We start from the raw sequence: 22153 nt of genomic DNA, 5'->3' as shown, positions 1-22153 counted from the left end.
AGCTGTCCACCTTCAGCACACTCTTTGATAGTAGCAGCGTCCATCCCATTCATTGAAAAATGTTTCCCGGTTTACAGCAAGCGCCCTGAATGGGAGATTCAAAGGAAGAAGTCTCCATTTCAACTTTATTATTAACCATTTCCTGTTTTGTACATATAAGCAGCACCTACATTAAATACACTGTCCTCTTTTTTTTAATAAAATTGGTTTATTTGATAAGCTCAAAATTTCTTAAAACTCTAAATAGATTTTCATTTCATGTCATTTATTATTTCCCAGTGGTTCAGAGTGGCCGTTTTATGTCCTCCAATTAGAAAAACGAGATGTTTTTTTTTTTCATTTGCATCTACTTCAGAGTTTAAATGACATTAGCAGAACCATGATTCACAAGTATAATGAAGCATTAGATGCTTTTACCCTTGAAGACCAAAAAAGTCACAGGAAAGCTCTTTGTTTTTTCCTTCTTACAAAAAAGAATCCATTTTTACAAAGCAGGTTTTTCTGTTAGGTTGGGAGTTTTAATCTCAGCAAGTTGTGGGTGTTTTCTGTAGCCTAGCCCATTCTTGTTTACACAAGCCCAAAATAGCCCAACAAAACATGGTCCCACACTCTTACACACAGCAAAGTGCAATTTTTTTTAAATTTATTTATTTATTCTCATTTATTTATTTTACAGATTGAATGTTTTTGAAGCCTTCTAAAAGGTGTTGTGATTTTCCAGGATGTTCTGATAGTAATTAGGAGTAATGGAGTATTTCCAGAAACTGTGGTGAACAACACGCCTAAAATGCATGCATTAGCGATTTGTTTTTCTGTGGCTTAAATAATGTTTTGCAGCAGAGAGCAAAACATTATTGTGAAAACTAATGGTTACGTTTGATAGAAAATTAGGGAACTGGCTTCCAGCAGCATGTAATGATACAAGCACGTGCATCCATTTATTTTTATAATAACTATTCTGCAACACACAGAGTGCATACTGTGGGGTCTTTTTGTCCAATTGGAGCACTATCTTGACATGACAAAGTTGTTGTAGGGCTCTGTGACATCAGAAAACTAACCACATGTGTGATGTGTAGTCTAATCACATTTTAGTGGCACCTAGAGGGGTCTTCTCGGTGTCAAAATGACAAAAAACTGAATCGGACTAAACTTACAACACACGAACATGCACAATTTTAATGTTTTATATAACACACTGGACTCAAAGTGCAGGCTGAAAAAACAAGGTAAACTAGTTCAGTAACTCAGAACCTCCTTTAGCTGCAGCAGCCTCCATCAAATGTTTCCTGCACCACAAGTAGGAGGAATGTTGAACCATCACTCCTACAAGACTGTTTTAGGTCATCATTATTTCTGGGATGATTTGCTTGAACATTTAATTTCACTGAGTTGCTCATTCGACAACATCTCAGTTGGGTTTTCCTAAACACTGCTTCTCATTGTTTTCAACCTCTGGGTCATTTTCTCATTGCACCATCCAGCCTCTACAAAGCAGCAGGTCATGTAGCTCTCCCCTTACATTTTCTTGTGAAAACTTGTGGAGCGATGAATACATTGGTCTTTCAAAATGCTTTTGTAGATGTTTGCCATCGTTGAGCATCACTGTAATGCTTCTCATATGGTTTTGTCAAAGATGTTGCAATTGAGGCATGGTGCATACCAGCCAATATTTCTTTAGAAGAGCAGATTGATAATTGTAGATTTACATGAATAGTACAGCTGTTAAATATTTATTTGATCCAGTTAGATTTGTTTAGATGACGTTCAGACCACATTTATGAGCACTCGACGTTCACAAACCTTTTCTTGGGACAGTACAAATACCAAAACAGAATTGTAGGAAGTAGCCTGATGTAATAGTTATGGTATAAAGGAAATGTTACACATTTTAAGCACATTACCAAAGAGGAAGGACATGCAGTCATTGCAAAAATATTGACTTTTTCAGGTGTTCAGGCTGAATCACCCACGCAGTAGATTGATCTGCATCCCTTTCAGTATTTCAGTTTATTTTACCGTCATTGAAAACTAAGGGAAGGGCAGGAACATCAACAGTGATTCAGTTAAACATACATCCAGTCCAGGGACCATTCATTAATTGAATTTATTACTGCTCCATTTATACAGCTTCCTTATGCTGTTAACATATGTAAAGTCTGCTGAGCTGTCGAGAACACAAAGTGTTTGATTATACAAGGATGCTAATTTATTCATCCTGGTTACAGCGCTGCTCATGCTGTCTGTTTGCCTCCACTGCCCTCTCTGGATTCTCACTTTACAAAAAAAAAATGTAAAATTTGAATAAATAAAAGGTAATAAAATGCAGCTCATCCATTGTGTTACAATTTTGTACATTTTTGGCATCAGTACCATTTTGTTGGGGTGAAAAAGGTTCTTGCTTCCACAGCCCAAATGCATGCTTATTAGTTTGAACGTGTTTGAATGTGAGCTATATAAAACAATTCAAGTCCATAGAATAAAGTGCTGTATGAATATATGTGAAAAAGGGGGGATCTGGTTAGTCGTAGCTTACTGTAGAAACTCCTCATCATTGTCTGCTTTGTTTCACTGGAGTCAGAAGCACAAATCAAAAACCTTACCTGATTTAACTTGACCTTATTTCCCCTTCAAGGTTGCCTCCTGCACCTCTAGACAGCACAGCTTCTCTTTATGTCAGACTCAATTCACGGGACTTTGTCAACTTCCCAAAAATGAAAGTCAAGGATTATCTTTTAATACACTGGAACAGATCCAACGTGCATCACAAACGCACAAATTCAGGGGGGCAGAACAAAAGTTCTAGGCATTAATATAAAAACAACAACCACACCGATAGAGGATCTCGATGTGTCGGAGAACCAGACCTAGAAAGTGAGATTGGCTAAATTTAAAAAAGATTTTGGACTTTCATGGGTTACGTTTATTGATTACATTTCATATGTGATTACGCTGTTTATAAATTAACTCAAGCATTTTTTTCCACATTATGTTAAAATAAAAAAATGTTTTAGCATATATGCTGATACTGATGCAGTGGGCTTTAGCTCGTCTCTACCCTTAAAAATTGGTATTAATATTCGACATTAATAAGATACAAACAGAATTGTGAGTTATGATAAATCTATCTGCAACTACTTTGAGGATGGATGGTCTCTGTTTCTCGTTTGTGTCACACTTTTCACTGTTTCTCTACAGCTCCGACAACAGCTGGACAGTGTTTGTAGAGAAGTCTGTCACTTCCACGCAACCTCACCAATATTCTAGAGACCAGAGCAATAACAAGGATGTTTTTGCCCACAGTATGGGGAATACATATTTTCCTTCATGACCAATGATCATGGACCAATCTAAGCCTGTGACTGGGGACTTATTTGCTTATTTGCTCCTACATTGTCACCGTGATTGTCATTCGTCATAAATGGCAGGCAAAATAATTAATAGACAAACTTCTTCTTGTATGTGTGCTTCTGTTTTTCCTCCCATATTATAGCTCAGATAAAGTCTTTTAATCTTTAATGAAGGTTAAATTTAATGTGATGCTATTTCCTGAACTCTTTCCTCAACAGTGTCTGATTTTGTGAATAAAGACTTAAATCCTTGAAGTCTGTTTTTTGCAGGTATTTGACTTGGTACAGAGCCGTTTGCCCCTTCAGTTTATCAGCTGAACCCTGCTGCATACTGTACAGAACTGTTGTGAGAATTTAGAGCATCAGTTACCAAACTTGAAAAGAAAGACCCTCCAAGAAAATCACAGCTTCAGTCAGGCAAAGAGCTTCAAATAAGTCTGAGAACAAGGTGAGCTTAAAAAAATGAAACAAGGCACAGAGGTTGGGATTGTAGTTCAACTTGTTCTTACCTGAGTTTATGTGATTCTAATCAGATTAGAGTTACTTGGATGTATCAGAGTTTGATCAGAATTTATCAATTTTCTACTGCAATAAACTGTATTTGAGTGAGGTTTAGCATTTAGCTGTGGGTTGCAAATGTCTGCTGTTGCTGTCTAAATTGGTCTCATATGCTGCAGTGATTGTGCGTTGGTTTAGGCCGTGAGGGTGTGTGCCTCCCAGCCAAACTGCTGCTTTATCTCCAGCAGCCACCTTCAGGCTATTTTCAGTACTTCAGTGCTGAAACTGGCTTGAAGGAATCAGATTTGTGATTCTGATGAATGCAAATTAGATTTTTGAGGGTCAAAGTGGACACTTTAATTTGCTCCACAGATGAATAACATTTTTGAATTTGACTTGAATTTATTCATCGGCGGCAGCACACATTAGTATCATGTAAAAGCGGTTTCAGGGAAGAGTGCTCTATTTGCCTCTTTTAGTGCCGTGCAGGTTGACAGCACTGATCTTTAAAAGGGAGAAAATTGTTTTCATGTTTATCAGAGAAAGAAAAGCTGTGACTCATATTTATCAAGTTTCCATTTGAAATCTTGGTAGAACTACAAGGGACAAAGGTTTCCTGAAAATCCGAACACAATGAATTCTGGGAAGCGTGCCAAAAAAACCTAACAATGTTTGATGGATTAGTGAGCAGTCATCGGGAGATTAAATTGACTCATAATTCCTTGTAAAGTCACACAATATGAGTTCATGATTATTCTGTGTTTGTCTCTGCTTGGCCACCGTGGAGCGATTGTGGTGGTGTTTTTGCTTGTGTCCCCTTTTCATGACTGTGTGGGCATGTACAGTTTATACTGTACTAAACCGACAGCTCACTTCCTCACAGACCTTTTTTCCCCGCAGATGGCATTTTGACACGTCACAGTCGATAAATCTCAGGACTAAATAATGAAAAGAATTAAGAATAAATTGCTTCTTCCTCAGGGCCCTGAAACTGTGCATGATGGCTCATTCTTAATCTGTCATTAACTGTTGTGAGACTGGAATATAATTAATCCATGGTTAATGGTGCTAGTAGCACCTGCATGTTTACTGCTATCACAGGGCAAAATGATGTGAACATGCTTGTGCTTATTAATCCAGTTTGGTAAAGTCATATAATCCCCATTAGAGCTCATAGACTTCATCCACACCGCTGTTATAACACGAAACAATAGGTAAACACGGGTGTTGCTAATGACGTTAATGAGAGTCCTGTTTTCATTTAGAACTGAGCCCAATAACTAATAAAGGTATATCAAATATCAAATTAGTAGCACCTGATGTTAACCACTATTTCATGTAAGAGAGATTTAACAGGCAGAGTGATGACACATCTTTTAAGTTAACAATGAGTTTTTCTGCAAAGGAATCTCTGTCATTATGTATAGTTGTGATGAATGAGATGTTAAAAGTGGAAAACATTTGATGTGGCAGGTTCAGTGCCTTTAATTTAGCTTTTAGACATTTTGAGTAATGCTCTTTGCTCTGTCAGAAGTTGGATTACAAAAAAACTGTCATTACTATGCTAATTAATTCCTGGAGTCTCTTTATTTGAGTCAGCATCAAGAAACAGACAACAAAGTCTGCCACACATGCAGAGCTGTAACTTTTACACTTCTGTTTTTGTGCAAAACATTTTAATGAACTCTGGATTTGCTGTTAAAGAGCCAGAATAGCTTCTAAGTCTTGTTTCCAGCTTTTGTGCTGAGGTATGCCAATAAGCTGCTGGCACTAACTTCATATACTCACTGGCACGTCATAGGTTACGTCTTACTATTAATGAGTTGGAAGACCTTTTGCCTTCAGAATTGCGTTAATACTTCATGGCACCAATTCAACAAGGTGTTGGAAACATTCCTCAGGGATTTTGGTCCATATTAACTCGATAGCATCACATCACTTGCTGCAGATTTCTCAGCAGCACATCCATGATGCAAATCTCCCACTGCTCCACATCCCAAAGGTGTCCTGTTGGACTGAGATCTGGTGATCTCACTGTCATGTTCAAGTAAGCAGTTTGAGATGATTTGAACTTTGTGACATGCTGCTATATCCTGCCAGAAGCAGTTATCAGAGGATAGGTACACAGTGATCGTAAAGGGACGGGCATGGTCAGCAACAACGCTTGGGTAGGCTGTGGCCTTTAAATGATACTCACTTCATACTAAGGGGGCCAGAATGGGTAAAGATAATATTCAGTTCAGGACAGGTCATTTCGGAAACAGGCTCAGGGAGGCGCAGCTCTCTACTGCTACTGTTTGGTGGAGAACATGCATTATGGAAGTGAGAAGACAAATTTAATGACATGCAGCAGTAGTACATAAATACCTGGGAAGTGGACAGAGGTGAGTAGAGAACTCCTGCAGATCAGATGAGATTAGGCATGCTCACGGTGGTATGGCCGCAAGCATAAAATATTCCCCGCACATCGCAACAGACTGAACTGTTGATTCAAGGCAGATTCCGTGTTTTCATGATATTTATACTGAATTCTGACCCTACCATCTGAATGTAGTCAAATAAATCCAAAACTCATTAAGCAAGTTTTTTTCCCCAATCATCTATTGTCCAATTTAGGTGAGCTTGTGTGTATTGTAGCCTCAGTTTCTTCTTCTTAGCTGATAGAGGTGTCACCTGGTGTAGTCTAATGCTGCCGTAGCTCATCTACTTCAAGTTCTGATATGTTTTGCGTTCAGTTATGTTAAAGCCCAAGTGAAGCAGTCTTGCCATTTGTTCTGGCGTGAACAAAGTATTTTCACAAAGAGAACTGCAACACACTGGATATTTTCTTTTTTTCACAACCTTTTCTATAAAGCCTAAATTTGGTTGCCTGCAAAAAATTCACCATGCTGTCTTTAAAGTTGCTTTAATCACCTTTATTCCTTATTTGTGACGCTGAGATATAATTTTTTTTATCTTGATCTTGAAGAGCTGCTCAGGTGTACACAACTAAGTGGCTGGTACAAAGGTCTCAAGCTTATTTTCTGAAACAGGAAAACATAGTAAAAACAATGCACCCATGCAGCGTTTGAATGTCCGTTTTCTTCACAGATCTGTCGTCTCCAGAGGCACCTGTCTGCTGGGGAGCACCAGCAGGACCTGTTCCAAGGTCAGCCTGCCATGTTTGTGTCTCAGCACTCGCAGCCGCCCACACAGAGCCTGGTGGAGCTGATTGAGCTCTGTGGAGGGACAGTCTGCAAAACTGTGCGGCAGGCGGGAATCTGCATAGGGAAATACAGCGGCAGGAGGCCAGAGGGAAGCAGGATCCTGTCTGAACAGTGGGTGTTGGGTGAGACATATTCTGTTCAGTTCTGTGATTTATCATGTCACTATAATAGCATGTCCCTATTAACTTTGTCTCGTTTTGTGTGGTTTTATTTCAGACAGTATCACACATCTGAAGCAGCTGTCATACGATAACTATGAGCTGGAGTGACCACCACTGACTTTTCTTATTTTCTCTCTTTTTCCTGTTTTTCGGAACATGAAGTGTAGTTTTAACAATTGAATGTGTGATGGTGTGCGATTGTATAGTTTACCTCATTTCTTCCATGCAATATTCATCTTGGTCAGATTTCTTATCTTTTTTTGTGTTCATAGATTTTTTGTTAACCCTTTGGGACTGTTGAATAAGAAATAATCTCAGTTACTGTGAAACCCTAACTTATTTACTGTCCTGGGTTAAAGTAGAAAGCACTACTGTGTAAAAATGAACAAAATAAGACAATGTGAGTTTAAAAATCCTTAATGAGCCAGTTTGACATTGTAAATAGAAAGTAAATTTTGTGTGATTATAAATGTTTTTGCAATATCTCTTTTGAATAAATACTTTATTTACAAAAAATTGATTTTGGACCTTGTTTCCTGAACTCCTGGATCAAAATGTACGATAAAAATAACTTCTTTTTCTTTGCTTGTTTGTCATCTTATGTATTATTGATTTGTTGTAGTGTAATGAAATGATTACTCCATGAGTGTAACAGCTTGGTCTTGGTCAAAACTCAGCAGTGAACTGAAGAAGTGTGATTGGAGTTTACTCAGCAGGGGCACTGGATGACAGATGACAAGCCTGATGTTTCACAGCTTGGACTCTGACACTTATCATCTTTCCACAGCAGACAGGGAAATAAACACTTTTACATAAATACAGGTGGATAAATGCAACTGTCACAATTTTTTAGAAACACAAACGTAATACATGGAAGATGTTGCCATTTTAACTGATCACTTTTGGAGCTTCGTACCAAGCTCAGTAAACTAAAGAGCAGCGCCAAAGTCAGCATCATGAATTTTGACTCCATTTACATGTTAGGTTAGCAAATTTTATCATCATCTGCAGATGATGATTTAAAAAACAGAATATTCTAGAAGGGATTGTAAATCCTTTTCAAATCCCAGAAAATGGATCTGGGCTTTCAGTCTATTCTTAGTAAGCACCACATACCTGGCATACTATAGCCCACCTACCTAAATAACATATTTTCTGTGTTTGTAATTGGCCTCATGTCCTCCTGTGTCTGAGTTTTTAGTATAACTCACTGGCTTTGTTAGGTATGCCTGTTCAGCCGCGTGTTATTACAAATGTAACTGGTCATCCAATCGCATAGCAGCAACCCAGTGTGTTTAGTTGTGTAGATGTGGTCAAGATGACCTGTGGATGTTCAAACCAAACAGAATGGGGAGCAAATGTGATTTGATCTGGGCTGATCTGAGTAATTGAAACTGCCTCTCTACTGGAGTTTCTCACACAACCCTCTGTGGGGTTTACAGAGCTTAGTCTGAAAAAGAAAATATTCACTTTAGTTCCCTAGCTAAAACACCTTGTTGAAACCAGAGTTGGCAAGTAAATGGCAAGACTGCTTCTAACTGATGGCAACAGTAACTCATTACAGCCAAGGTGTGCAGAAAAGCATCTCTGAAAGCACAAGACATTGAACCTTGAAGTAGAAGCAGCAGAAGACTGCATCCAGTGCCAGTCCTCTAAGCTAAGAATGGAAAACTGAGGCTACAATTCACATGGGCTCTACAAAATTGGACAATGGAAGATTGGAAAAACTTTGCCTAGTCTGATGAGTCACATTTTCAGCTGGTGGATCAGAATTCGGTGTAAACAACATGAAACCATGGATCCATCCTGCCATGTATCAACAGTTCAGGGTACAGAGTGTAATGGTGTGAGTGATATGTTTTTGGAAAACTTTTGGCCCCTTGGTACCAATTGAGCATTATTTAAATCCATCTCTTTATGGCCACAGTGTTCCCATCTTCTGATGGCTCCTTCCAGCAGAATAATGTGTAGTGCTTTTGCAATTTTTGGTGTATAGATAGCAAGAGAAACCCACTATGCCAGGCACTGGAGATATCCCCTGCATAAATCTGCCAATATTTACATCATCCGCCTCAGTGTTCCTATTAATGAATGTGCATCTTCCCTTTAAAATAAAATAAACAGAAAGCTCTGTTATATTTCCAACTATAAATATTACTATTACTATCTTTACTTTTAAAAATAAGTACTAATGGCGTTAATATATTCACATATCATATTAAGCAATCTCCACGTGTGTCCTGAGATAACTTTTGAACGCCACATGTTCTCAAACAAGAAAACGAAAATGAGGGGTTTTGCTGGAAAGAAAACCAAAAAACGCGGCATACGCCTTTAATGTTACAACATATGGTTCTCGTGGTGCACTGTCGCTGATTGGCTGGCCCCTATTACGTCACGTGGCCAGTCGGTTTTACCCGGCGTCATTGCGTAGGGAGGCGTGTGTGACATTTGCGGTGCAAGAAGCTAGTTTGAGAACAGCTAACCGGGTAAAGATGAGGACCTAGAGAAGAAAGTAGGAAATATTTTTTCCGTTTAGCACCAGGGTCGAGTTTTGGCTTTGACTTGGTCATGGTTCCCCGATTAGAGAAGATATTTATGTCAAATGTAGCGTTTGGTAAAACTTCCTGTGTTGGCGAGCACGTTGAGTAGTTAAGCTAATGCCTTTTTTTCTGAACTTGTAGTAAACGTGCAGAGTTCAGGCTGAGGACGTGTTCCGGTTTGCTGTCCTGAGATGTCCGTACTAATATTTGATAACTGCAGCTTAAGTTTATGCATTGCTGTATGGCTTTAAGCGCTTGAGCCGACTTGACAAACTGCGTTTTTTTTGCACACAAGGTTAAAATTAGCTTTAGCCAACTAGCTCCTCATTCCCTTCTTGCTGCAGCTTTCTCACTTTTCCTCCGCTGACTAGTCGGGACAGGTGTGCTGAAATTGGGCCAGGTGTGTTGTGGGATACCCAGGGTGCACTGCTACTTAATCACGGCGTGCGCTGACAGTCCACTTCAGGGATTTTCTGTCACTTCAGTGGAGCCAGAGGTGCAATCATGCTGCTCTCTTTGGTTGTGCACACATACTCGCTGCGGTACTGGTTTCCTGCTACGATTATGCTGGGGACAGCCCCGGCTTATCTGCTGTCATGGGGGGCTTGGCGCTTGCTGTCAACTATCTTACCATCGAGTTTGTACCACAAAATAGACGACCGGTTGTACTGCGTCTACCAGAGTATGGTCCTATTCTTCTTTGAAAACTACACAGGAGTTGAGGTGGGTGATCCTCCACTTTGTGTGTGGGTTATTTTACCTACTAATATCTAGTCTACGAAAAGAAAAACAGACTGTCTTAAGATACAGCTGCCTCTGGGTGCATATGTCTGCAGGTTTTCAACTTACAGCGGATTAAAGTCTGTGGAGAATGTTGCACTTTTTCAGGTCTCTGTATCTGTTAAAACCGTTGGGGTAAATGTATAACATTGTAAGAGTGTGCGTACACATTCAGCCCAGTTAACCAGATGGACCAGACACATTGCAAGAAAGTCTGCATTCTTTGGCACTGCTGTTGCCACACCTAGAACAATAGGCGGTTTTCGTACGTTAAGGTGTGTTTACTGAAGGCACGTACAGTGGTGTAGCTGGCTGACCTTTGCCTTTGAAAATGATTACTGTAATCTCATAAATTCATTGCAGTATCCTCAAATGAAGGCTTCTTAAATGTGCTGTAGTGTTTGAGTAAATTCTTTAGGATTAATTGCAAAGACTCAAGTTTTAACATTTAATGAAACAATATAAATGTTAATTTTACAGTGATGTAAAATGAACTTTTTGCTGACACGTATACTGCCTTCAACCTGCTTTCTTTTCTTTTTCTGTAGATTGTTATTTATGGAGATATACCAAAGAACAAGGAGAATGTGGTTTACCTGTCAAATCATCAATGCACAGGTACTTAATTTGAATATCAAGCTTTATAAAATGTAGTCCAATGTAAAGCACTATTCAAATATCTAACCTTTTCTTTTGTAGCTGACTGGATCATTGCTGACATGCTTGCCATCAGGCAGAGCGCTCTGGGTCATGTCAGATATGTCCTTAAAGATGGACTCAAGTGGCTGCCGCTGTATGGATGGTATTTCTCTGAGGTAATGTATCTGTGTGAGTATGAGGAGGTCATTTTTAAGATTAAGAAGAGACCAGCTGCTTAATCTGGGGTGGCTGTAGTTCAGGAAGTAGACAGGAAGGTTGGTGGTTCCAGTCCCTGGCAAGATACTGCTAACCCCAAGTTGCTCTCCGATGCATCCATTGGAGTATGAATGTGTGTGAATGTTATATAAAAAGCACTTGAGTAGAAAAAAAGTGCTTGTATTAATGGGGCAAGGTGTGTACAGCGTTTTGAGAGCTCAGAGTATAAAAGCATTTACCAGCTTGGCACTGTGACTGATATTTACTGCATTATTATACAACATGAGTGCTCATGGGTTACACCAGTGCTGCAACGTTGGCATTCCATTTGAACTTAACCTGTAAAGTTTCGTCACTTCATCTTGGATCATTAAGACGTCATGGTAGTTAACCTGACATATTTTGCCACAGTAACACATACACAGATGGATATAAGGGCTGGTTTGGGGCAAGGAAAAAAAACAAAATGATTCTACCATGCCCGCCAGGTGTATGTATGTATCAACATGTTTAAGTTGCGTTTCTTCTCTGTAAGAGTGGAAGGGAGTTGTCTCTGAATGCGCTGCATTGTTTGCAGCCTCAGCTTGGAATTTACAGATCTCAGAATAAAAAAGGCTAACCCCAGTGTGGCCGGGTGATTACCACAAACACTCTTCTAACATGTGAGAACGCTGTCTAAAACAGGAAGAGTCTTTGACACAAGAATTTTTTGTTTGTGTGTGGTGACTGGTTTGTAGCAAAGCTTTCGTCTCATCTCTAAAGTCTCAATTTGTTGTTGATGAAAGCACACCTAAGCCAAGAGACCACACTTAGGATTGGGGTCACACCATCTGTAATAAACATAATAAACCAAACCCATCTCTAAATGCAGCCTTCATTTTGCACAATTGTGTTCCATAGCATTAAAAAAAATCTCTGCTATAAACATATGTAGTGCTTTTCTACTCAGTAGAGCACTTTAAGTCTCACTCACCCAATCACTTCTATTCATACACGCACTTTTTACCAAATGCTTTTTGTTTGTTTGTTTTGTAATACATCAACACTGTGATGTATGCATCAGGGACAACTCAGGGTTAACATCTTGCCCAAGGATACTCTGACACCGAGTAGAGCCGAGAAACGATCCACCAACCTTCTGATTAGTAGACCTGAACCACAGCTTCTCTATTAATTAACTACTCTATTAATCTCATTTGGATTTTTTTTTTTTTTTTTTTTTTTTCTTCTACCTAGCACGGGGGAATCTATGTGAAACGAAGCTCAAAGTTCAATGAAAAGGCGATGAGGAAGAAGCTCCTTGCTCAGACTCAGCGTGGAGCACCGGTAACTACACATCTTCAAGTATTTCCTGAATGTAAATCTTTTTTGTCTCTTAAGTTGAAACAAAAGAGGCTTCAAGATTTAAATTGCACGTAATTATATTCTTAAAACAGGAAATCCAAAATGTTTTGTTCAAAGGTCATTTGAAGCCATTACCATTTCAACACATTAATTTTTTTTTACCTCCTGGAATATTTATGAAAACAAGATGGTAATTGAAATTAAAGTTATAAATATTTCAGGGGTTTTTTTGGGGGTTTTTTTGTTCTGTGTCAGTAAAATGTTTTATTTTCTGCCGTGGCAAACAGGCAGCAGTTTTTACTCCATCTAAATGGATAACTGGATGTTTTTATGTGTTGAGATTCATTTGTTTTGTGTGTTTGCTGCGGTGCAAGGACTTGCTTTTAATCGCTTTTTTGGATTTGACTGTGGGGGATTAGTGTTGCCTGTGCGTATGTGTGTGTTGTAGCACAAGCCGTCATGGTTTCCAAAAGGCTCACTGTGAAAACTGTGTAACACAGTTCACTGCTGATAGTTCCTGTTCATGTAATCAATTGTTAATGGAACAAAAAATTGGAAACTGAGACAAGAAACGTGCGATCATATTAATAAAGACACAAATTTTCACAAATGGTTCAGTTTGGCTGGAATCGGTAAATCCCACTTGGCTGCGGATGCCAGTAATTCACATTGGTTCAAACTGCTGCATAGTTTCATTTGGTGCAAATGTTGTCATAAAGGCATCTGCACAGGTTGGGCAACAGTAGATGAATCAGATACAGCCGGGGCCTGGGAAGCAGGGTTTGTTTTCAGGTTAGCTGGAATCTAAACTGGTATGAATCAAGATAACCCGTTAAAATGTTTTCATTTTCTTTTAAGCCTAAACAATGTTGGGTTTACAGATTCCTTCTCAACAAATAGTACATTTGTTAGAAAACTGTGTCTTTGATTTCATGTGCTTTTTCTCCTCATAGATGTACCTCGTCATCTTCCCTGAAGGAACTCGGTATAATCCAGACCTCAAGAATGTTATCGCTGACAGTCAGGCTTTTGCTGCGAAAGAAGGTAGAGCCATAACAGCAGCCACTCACTGCTGTACTTGTGCATACTGATTCAGTTCAGCCCACTCAGTCAGTAAAACAGCTGACTTAAATTTAGTTCTGTGACCTTCTTTGACCACTAAAACATAACCTGCAAATAAAACTTTCTTGAGCGTTAACAAATGAGAAAAACTGTATAAAACTAGAAGCAGACCTGGATTCAGTAGGATTAAGGACTCAGAAAGCCATATAAATGCTCATGAATATAAAAGATTATATGGAACAGTAAACATATCAGGTAAAAACCTCACTAAATAAAAAATATTGTAATACTGGTGCTGTGCTGAGAAGTAGCCACATTCCACCAGCTTTGTTATTTTGGCACCACCATGAAGTGCAATGAACTGAAACAGTTCAGGGGCTTGTGCTGCTTTCTGCTCACAAACAGCCTCGATTCTGCAGAGATTAGGACTATCTCGGCCTCGGCACTGAATATCACCTTCCCCCATTAATCCAAATAAATCGCTCTGGAGAGCTGACATGTGCGCATGACATTATCTGTTATTAGTGTGGCATTAGTGAGCAGAGGACGGTGGCACACCAACCTAGGATCCACCAAGCTTTGCTGTGAATATCTCAAACAGCCACATTCACATTTGTTTTTCTTCATTTTGCGGGGGATTCTAGCCGTCACCTGTTTTACAGTAGAGCAGTGGAGCTGGCAGGAAATGAGAAGAGATGGGGAGATGGCGCACAACAAAGGTTCCCATGCACACTCGTGTATGAGGAGCCGTCTGCGTGGCTCATAAATCACTAAGACACCGGGACTGTAATATGTAAAACACTGGTTGCATGTGCTGATAAGAAACAAATTTATGACGGTTTTTACATATTTTTCACAGGGCTCACTGTCCTGAAGCACACTCTAACACCCAGAATGAAAGCAGCTCACGTAGCCATCGATACTATGAAGGGCCACCTGGATGCTGTGTATGACGTCACTGTGGCCTACGAGGGAACGCTGGACAGCTCCGGGCAGAGGAGATCTGCACCAGCGATGCCAGGTATGCAGGCGTGTCGTTTTAGACACGAGTCGGGGGGGTTATGTTGTTGGTGTTACAGCTGATTACGCGCACCTTTATTTCTGTAGACGGCAGTTGTTGTTGCACGAGATATGCTTTGGTTTGCCCGTAACAGCGACCTCAGTTTGCTTTCTTCTTAATCAGTGCATCCTTAAACACACACACACACACACGGAGTATTATTAGTTCTTCAACATTGTAAACGACGCCACCGGTAATTAATCACACAGCAAACATCACCTATTAACAGTCACACCTTCCTGTAAACAACATGACTCGGTGTTTTGGAGCCTTTGATTATTCCGTGTTCCCAGTTGTTCAACAAGCGCTCTTTGAATGAATTAAAAAAACAAAAAAACATCCCGTTTCAGGAATAAACATCTGTGTGTTTCTAGAAAACAGAACAGAGAATAGAAAAGCATTCCTGTCCTCACGCACTTCCTGGCCTCATGTGGCGAAGGTGACGCTGGTGATTTCACAAGGAGCTGGAAGTGACTCGAGGCTGCCAAAGCAAATGTTTCTTATCAGGGTGACTAAATTAGCATTCAGCATATTTCTGTAGTCCTTTAATAGCTGCAAATTGAGAGGATAAATTAGTGATTTACTGCACAATAGAAATTATAATATTTGCTGCTCCAATTCCTGCTTTACTTAACAAAAACAACAAAAAACACATTCTTAATATTAAATGTAATGCATTTCAAATCAGAATGGCTTGTTGATTTGATTGCAGTCATTTCAGTGCCTCTGTGGGAGGCCTCTTGTGTTGATAGCTGTAAATAAGGGGTGGTTTTTGCATCGCTACAACATTAGCATGTGGTCCAGGACTTTTCCTTCGTAGTCACAAAAACATGGTTTAAAAAAATGGTAGCAGCCAAAATGTGCCGACTTAAAAATAACTTTATTAACTTATTGGTTACTTGGATTTGTTCACTGACTGTGAAGGAGGGGGGGATAATGCTATTGCAAATAAAGTTTTATATCCCTTTTTTATTGAGTGTATTAAAAACAACAACACAAATCTTTAAACTGATTAAATTATAACTTAAGAACAAATGCTTGATTGTTACCAGTGATTACAAATTACGTTCTTATCTTCTGGAGTACTACTTGTATACGATTACACATATTTGTAATTTTGCTTTTGTACTTCACCGCAGCTTTTAAATCAGTTGATGTGATTGAAGTGCACATGTTCAGCTTTAAATGAAAGAGAATAAGAGAGAAAAATAATAAAATCCATGAAGTGTTTCTGAATTGTAGCAATTTTTATGCGAAGTTCCCAATTTTTCATTGTCAAAATTAGTTTGACAATAGACTGACAAGCAGTTTCATGGCCAGATGGAGACCCGTCCCTTTTTTATGATAAATGAAGGAGACGTGACATCTGAAGGTCAGTGCATGTGAGGGAGGCTGTTGTTAAGCTGTCAGGTTATCAGAGAGAAGTTTTAAGTGTCCAAATCAACAATCCGCCAGCTGCCTTTGCTAAAAAGAAGACTGGCCATTTCAGCAACATCAGAAGGCCTAAAAGACCACAGAAGACAGCTAAAGTGCACAATGACGTTGAGAAAGACAACTTCACAACATCTAACCACACACAAAGTATACTCTCTCAAGGAGGCAGGAGTGTGATTGTCAAACACCTTGAATGCACGTGCAGAGGGGAGCGAACTCAGGAATGAGAAGGACAGATTACACTTTGCCAGAAAGCCTCTAAAAGCATCTGCACTGTTCTGCAATAATATTGGACCAAAGAAATAAACATGAACTTGTATCAATGAGAAAAGTATGGAGAAGGAAAGGTACAGCTCAGACCACCTGTCAAACATGGTGGCAGCAGTGTTGTGACATGGGAATCTGTGGTGCAGTCGGCTCATGCGAAATATTTGTTAAAGCCGTCAAATTCCTGCTGAAAGATGCATGTTAAGGAGGTAAAATTGTAAAGACTATCCTTGTTTAAAATATTATGGTCCAACTTGTAACTGCACCGCTCATGGTAGCAATCTGTTTCTTTCAACTCGCGAGATCAAAGATTCCCTCTCTGTTTTTATTAAAGATATTTGGATCATAGCGAGTTGTTTGTCACTTCACAGCAGAGTTGTTTTCCCTTCCAGGTGGTTGTTTTTTAAAGGTTGTTTTGCAGCATTGTTCTGCTCAAACACACATGACATGCAGTCATTGAGACTGAGCTTTGATTTATGAAACGCTTTAAGAGTCTTTTAGCCTCTCGGTGCCAAACACGAGTGTCTGCAGCCAAGAAACCCAAAAACAGGATTTAACCCCCTGCAAGCACGAGGAGGAAATGCACCAACACTGCTTTGCACCTTAAGACTGACTCCGGCGTTTTTATTGTGCGTTACAGTAAAAATATTTTCGTGCCTTCAGCCGTCAACGAGTTGTCGGCGCTCGTTAAACTGGCACACATTGTGTGCGAAGGTCAATTTAAATCCGGGCAGCCGCTGATGGAGGTGCTCTCTCCAGCAGTCTTTCGCTGCCGACTTCGATCAAGTTTCCTCTTTTGGCCTCAGTGCCACATTTCCTGATGATATTGCATGTTGTGGAAACAGGAACTTGAAGGTCTCTGGGGATAGACGAGCAGCCTTGAGCGTTCACACTTGGTTACGCTTTTATATATGACCTCCTCAGACGTGTGACTTTCTGTTTCTTTGCTTAAGTGCAGACTGACAGTTGGATTTTAACATATTGTATGAAGAAAAGTTGAAACTGAAACATTAAATCTATAATATTTGGAAAGATGTTTTGTCTTTTGTGTCATATGATGTAACACCAGTGACTGTTTTGGAATTGCCTTTAAGTGATTTCCTTCCTTTACTGGTCTTTACTGGGCAATTGCATCACAGCAGCTCCAGTCCATCACTGTCACCTCGTGTTGGTTTTTAAGTGCTTACTGTACGTGTCGTTGCACTGACAGGCTTTTCCTGTTTTTGATTGGTCTTTTTATGGATTTATTTTTTTTTCTCTTTGACAGAATTCCTCTGCAAAGAATGCCGCCGCATCCACATACACTTCAACCGTGTGGACATAAAAGAAATTCCCTCGGAGCCGGCGTTTTTCCGCAGATGGCTGCACGATCGCTTCGAAATCAAGGACCGGTGAGTGTGTGCGTGCCTGTGTGTGAGAGCATGTACACGCACTTGTGTGTGGAGTAATTAATCATGTTGAAATTGCATGTCATCTAGTCAATATGTGAGGTGTTTTTGCAAAACGACTTCTTTTGTGTGCCACCGCTCTGTTACAGAGAGATAAACCTTAACTTTGTGTTTCTGTAGTTAGAATAAATTAACACAGTACCAACTTAATATTCAACCAGTAAAATATAACAAAGGGTTTTGTTTCACAGGTTTCCAGCCGGAAAACATAATTATTTACTCTACATAGCATCGTATACAAAAAAAGAAGAGAACTAATTAATTACTAATAAAACAATACCAGGTAGTCATTATGAAGTTAATAATTAATAAATCATTTATTTTAATAAGCTTTCTCATTTGGATAAAGATCGTTTGTTAATCAAGACCTGTGAACAAAAGACATAAACGACAAATCGACCCGTAACAAAAACAGTTACACATGTTGGCAAACTGAGAAAAGCGTGTCTAAGGGTTGTTGTGACGGTGAAAGAACACAATGTGGTTTTGACTTTTTGTAGTTGTGGACAACAAACTGTATATAAGAATTGCTTCTTGGCACACAGTTTAGTAAGTAAAAAAAAAAAAAAAAAAAAAAGGCTGCTTCAGGCACACGTGTACAATTGGGTCAAATGTGGTCGCCGATTTGCTCGTTAATTAAATTGTCTTTACACTGACAGCTCGTCGCGGATAGCTTCTTGGTTTTTAGTGAGAAACACAGAAAAGTAAGGTTTTCTTTTGTAGCTTCTCTGGTGTGATTATGTGACATTACCTCTGAAGAAACCATTTGAATAATGGTTTTGTGACATTTCCATGTGGGCACAGACAGAGAAGGGTCTAGATCAGTGGTGTCAAATTCAATTTACGTCATGGTCCAAGTACTCTTAAGTTTAAGTGGTCCAGATCAGCTCATTTCAGCTTCATAACCTGTAAAAAGAAATAAATGTCCCCTTTTTCTCTGCTTCAAAAAAAAGAGTTGACCTGCACATTTTAATCCATGAGGTGTTTTAAGAAAATCTTTTTTTTTTCTTTTCTACATGATGAAGAAATCAAGGTCAGAGGTGTAAAACTGCATATAAAAGTACTGGTAGCTCATTACCTGTATTGTAAATTCACAGAAAATATTTTCTTTTCTGTGAACCCACTGTAATAAACTTTAATTTTATTTACTGTTATACTAATGACAAGAAAACATTTGTTTTGGTATTCCTTTGTTGTAGTATAACAGACAATGTGTGATTTCTTAGTCTGTAAGAAAGACGTGAAAGTGACAAAAATAGTCTCAAATGTTTTTCTCTCCTCATCCTGATTTCATGAGACTTTTTTTTTCTTTTCAAAGGCTGCTGACCAATTTCTACGAGTCGCAGGATTCAGACAAATTATGCAAGTTCCCCGGTGAGGGCAAACCTTCTCCGCTGAATCTCTCGAAAACCCTGCCCTCCTTGGTCATCCTTGGGGGACTGACACTGCCAATGCTGCTGACAGAAAAGGGCAGGAAGCTGTACGTGAGAACCTGGGTGTGTGGGACGCTGCTGGGCTGGCTGTGGGTAAACATTTTTCCCTAACAAATAGAGGCCAGTCTGCCACGATGAGACGCACAAAAGACTCGAGACGGTGCCATTTTCCTGTATCGCGACACAATGTATGCTCCAGATGCAGAGCAGTATGTGATAAAAGGCTCAGAGATATTTTTGTTTGACTGTTTGACCGGAGACACTGAGAAATGTTAGCCTTTTGTGCTACTTGCTCCCTCCTCAACCTGAAATGACAAAACCTTTGTTAAAGTATTATATTCCCCAAAAGTTATTGAAATAGCTACATACCTCTATTAAAATAACCCCTCCTTCCTTTCATTGGATTTAGCCAAATTAGTATCCTTGCATGCTGTTTTCTTCTTCTTTGGTCTTTGGCCAGTTTAGAGTTCTAATTATTTCTGAGAGCAAAGTGTGCCAAGCACTCTAAAAACACATGCAACGATCACGGTCGGCTGCTGTACTAAAGAGCACAGCCTGCTGCTGATTGATCATTTAAGTGCACTGATTTATTGGTATTGGTTGTAATGTTTGTCTTGTTTCATGCCAAGTCTCATATCAGGAAGAAATGCACTTTTCCCCCTCGTGTAAGGTGATGTTTGTTTTTGGTTTTTTACATTGGTCGAACAACAGGCAGTCCTCTACACGGGTCCATACGGGTGACACCAGCTACATTGTTTATTTTAAATATTCGTCTTTTGTTTCCTCACTGTGAATGTAGCCGTAAGAACAAGTATATTTGTGCATCTGTGAAAGACTAGCCCCTCCCCCTTTTCTCTTTTCAGCTCAGCCTTTTTTGTCAAGAAACACTGTTGGAGCTCGCAGTGGAGGACTGTCAGTGAACTTGTTCCACTAATGTAAATCATTACTTCCACCTTTAAAATCGTCAGTCATTGCCAAAACCTGTTGCGTTTTGTTTTTCCACATCGTCCCACTGAGAGCGTCTCTGCGTGTTTTAAGTTGAGCAATACGTTGTCGACGACGGCAAAGAGACTTTACGTGTTTGTTCCTCTGAGTTATTAAAAAAATCTGATTTTTTTCATAATTATTCATAACTTTTCTATATGCATTTGTTACGACCGTGTTAAGGTTCACGTCTGTCTACCTAACAAAAAGCTGACAAAGCCATGTTAACAGTATATCGCAGGTTTCCTGTGCACTCAAAGCCATTTGTATTTTAAACATCATTGTATCGTGAAATGCACTGTGTGTCTGTTGTCGTTGTTTACCATGAAAGCGTTGCATTTTCCACGCGTCACTTTACGTATTTACGACCTCCTGTAGCCTGATGTGTTTTATTTCCTTGTGTGGATGGTATAGTAATTTACATCTTGCTCTAATACCTCACTTGAATAATCCTTCCTTGTTTTTAAATGACCTTTGTCAGCCATTTTCTAGTCATTTTTATCCAGACGAGCTCTGACTGTAACTCATCAGGAAACTCTGTGTAGACAGTGTTTAAATGCCAACTGTTTTTGGAAATGCGTGCCTTCTCTTTGGAGGAGTCGGTCCTCGGCCGTCTCACAGAGCGCCACGGTGGCTCTATTTTCTTTCCGCCAGGTGACTGCACAGACGCTCTCTGCTGGAGCTGCTGCTCACTGCAGCATGCGGCAACACTGTCTACAGTTCATAGTGGCTTATTTTCCTCTAAGAATGCATTGATTTACACTTGAGGACTATTATTAAATGGTGAAACCTTTAATGCGTGTAAGTTATGGAAGTTGGGGGTGAGAATGAAATAAAGTGGTTTTCCTGGGCAAGTTGTCTCTTCTCTGTTGCTCTTACTGCTTTGATTATAAGTTTGATATCAGATATATGTAGAAGATGCATACTGTTCTGCCTCTGTATTATGTATATACATTATGCTTTATTACTTCTCATGGTCAGGAACAATACTCGGGTGGGCTGTGGTGTTTAAACTGCCTTTCAAAGTTTTGTAAGCAGCCTCTTCCGTCTTAGGACCTTTCACAGCCCTCCATACAAATGATTCTTCCCAACTGCATGAGTGACTGAAGTTAAGTTTGGCACTTAGCTTGGAGATTAAAAGCCTGGGAATGCATTAATATCAATAACACAAACGGCAGGCATTTCTGAAATTAGTGAGATAAGCACCAGCTCAACAATGAGATGCAGTCGGTCTGCTGTGGGGTTTAACCTGTTGTGTTTATTCAGAGTAACAACATCATGCAGAAATAAACCTGATGATGTTTAGTTTTTAATGATTGGTGATGGATGGTCAACAGAGGGCTGAGATAAAGGAGGAGGTGGGCAGAGAAAGGGAACAATGGAGACGATGATGAGTGAGGCGGGGAGGGGAGGGGGCCCTGGCTCTAATTTTTTTTTTTTTTTGCAAATCAGTTGGTCAACATGAACTAAGGCAATGCCTGGTTTTACAGTGTCTTTTAAAACATGTCCTAAGTTTTCTGCACCAGTTTTTTTCTAAATTCTGTTTTTTAATTTCTCATGAAATATTCTGATTTCCCATGATCCCTTCAGCCTTGTTATTGGCTCTCCTCTGTTCCCCCATTTAAATCCTGCAAACACCCCTATAGAGGGGGGAGGCAGAAAGGCAAGTCTTTACCTTCCCCATCACTTGGCACAGTCACGCTTCAGATCCAGTTCCTGAAGCCGAGC

At 39.6% G+C, this 22153-nt stretch overlaps 2 protein-coding genes across 5 annotated transcripts in view; both read left to right on the top strand.

Annotated features, from left to right (window-relative positions):
* Positions 1-7695, top strand: part of mcph1 (microcephalin 1) — a 32817-nt gene extending 25122 nt beyond the window's left edge. For 3 of the 4 annotated variants that reach the window (XM_040001850.1, XM_040001852.1, XM_040001851.1), the window contains exons 14-15: positions 6939-7176; positions 7271-7695. In XM_040001850.1, the coding sequence (XP_039857784.1) occupies positions 6939-7176; positions 7271-7323 (291 nt within the window). In that variant the 3' untranslated portion in view covers positions 7324-7695. Of the gene's footprint in view, positions 1-3198; positions 3280-6938; positions 7177-7270 lie in introns of those variants that run through there. The other variant, XM_040001853.1, reaches the window with a different exon arrangement.
* A 1933-nt stretch (positions 7696-9628) lies between these two features.
* agpat5 (1-acylglycerol-3-phosphate O-acyltransferase 5 (lysophosphatidic acid acyltransferase, epsilon)) lies at positions 9629-21279 on the top strand. The gene is made up of 8 exons (XM_040001906.1): positions 9629-10481; positions 11087-11156; positions 11238-11353; positions 12630-12719; positions 13691-13781; positions 14659-14820; positions 17828-17951; positions 19327-21279. Exons 1-8 carry the CDS (start codon positions 10263-10265, stop codon positions 19550-19552), a joined length of 1098 nt encoding a protein of 365 aa, XP_039857840.1. The 5' UTR covers positions 9629-10262; the 3' UTR covers positions 19553-21279.
* Positions 21280-22153: the final 874 nt, after the last annotated feature.

This window comes from Simochromis diagramma, unplaced genomic scaffold, assembly GCF_900408965.1.
Source record: "Simochromis diagramma unplaced genomic scaffold, fSimDia1.1 OVJJ01000421.1, whole genome shotgun sequence".
NCBI classification, from domain to species: domain Eukaryota; kingdom Metazoa; phylum Chordata; class Actinopteri; order Cichliformes; family Cichlidae; genus Simochromis; species Simochromis diagramma.
Note: the sequence above shows the minus strand (reverse complement) of the source record. Positions and strands in the feature narration are given on the sequence as shown.

Coding starts and splice junctions, on each gene's coding strand:
- agpat5 (XM_040001906.1), top strand. CDS start 10,263: ATGCTGCTCTCTTTGGTTGTGCACACATACTCGCTGCGGTACTGGTTT. Junction 11,157..11,237: donor GTCAAATCATCAATGCACAG/GTACTTAATTTG, acceptor TTTCTTTTGTAG/CTGACTGGATCATTGCTGAC. Junction 14,821..17,827: donor ATCTGCACCAGCGATGCCAG/GTATGCAGGCGT, acceptor TCTCTTTGACAG/AATTCCTCTGCAAAGAATGC.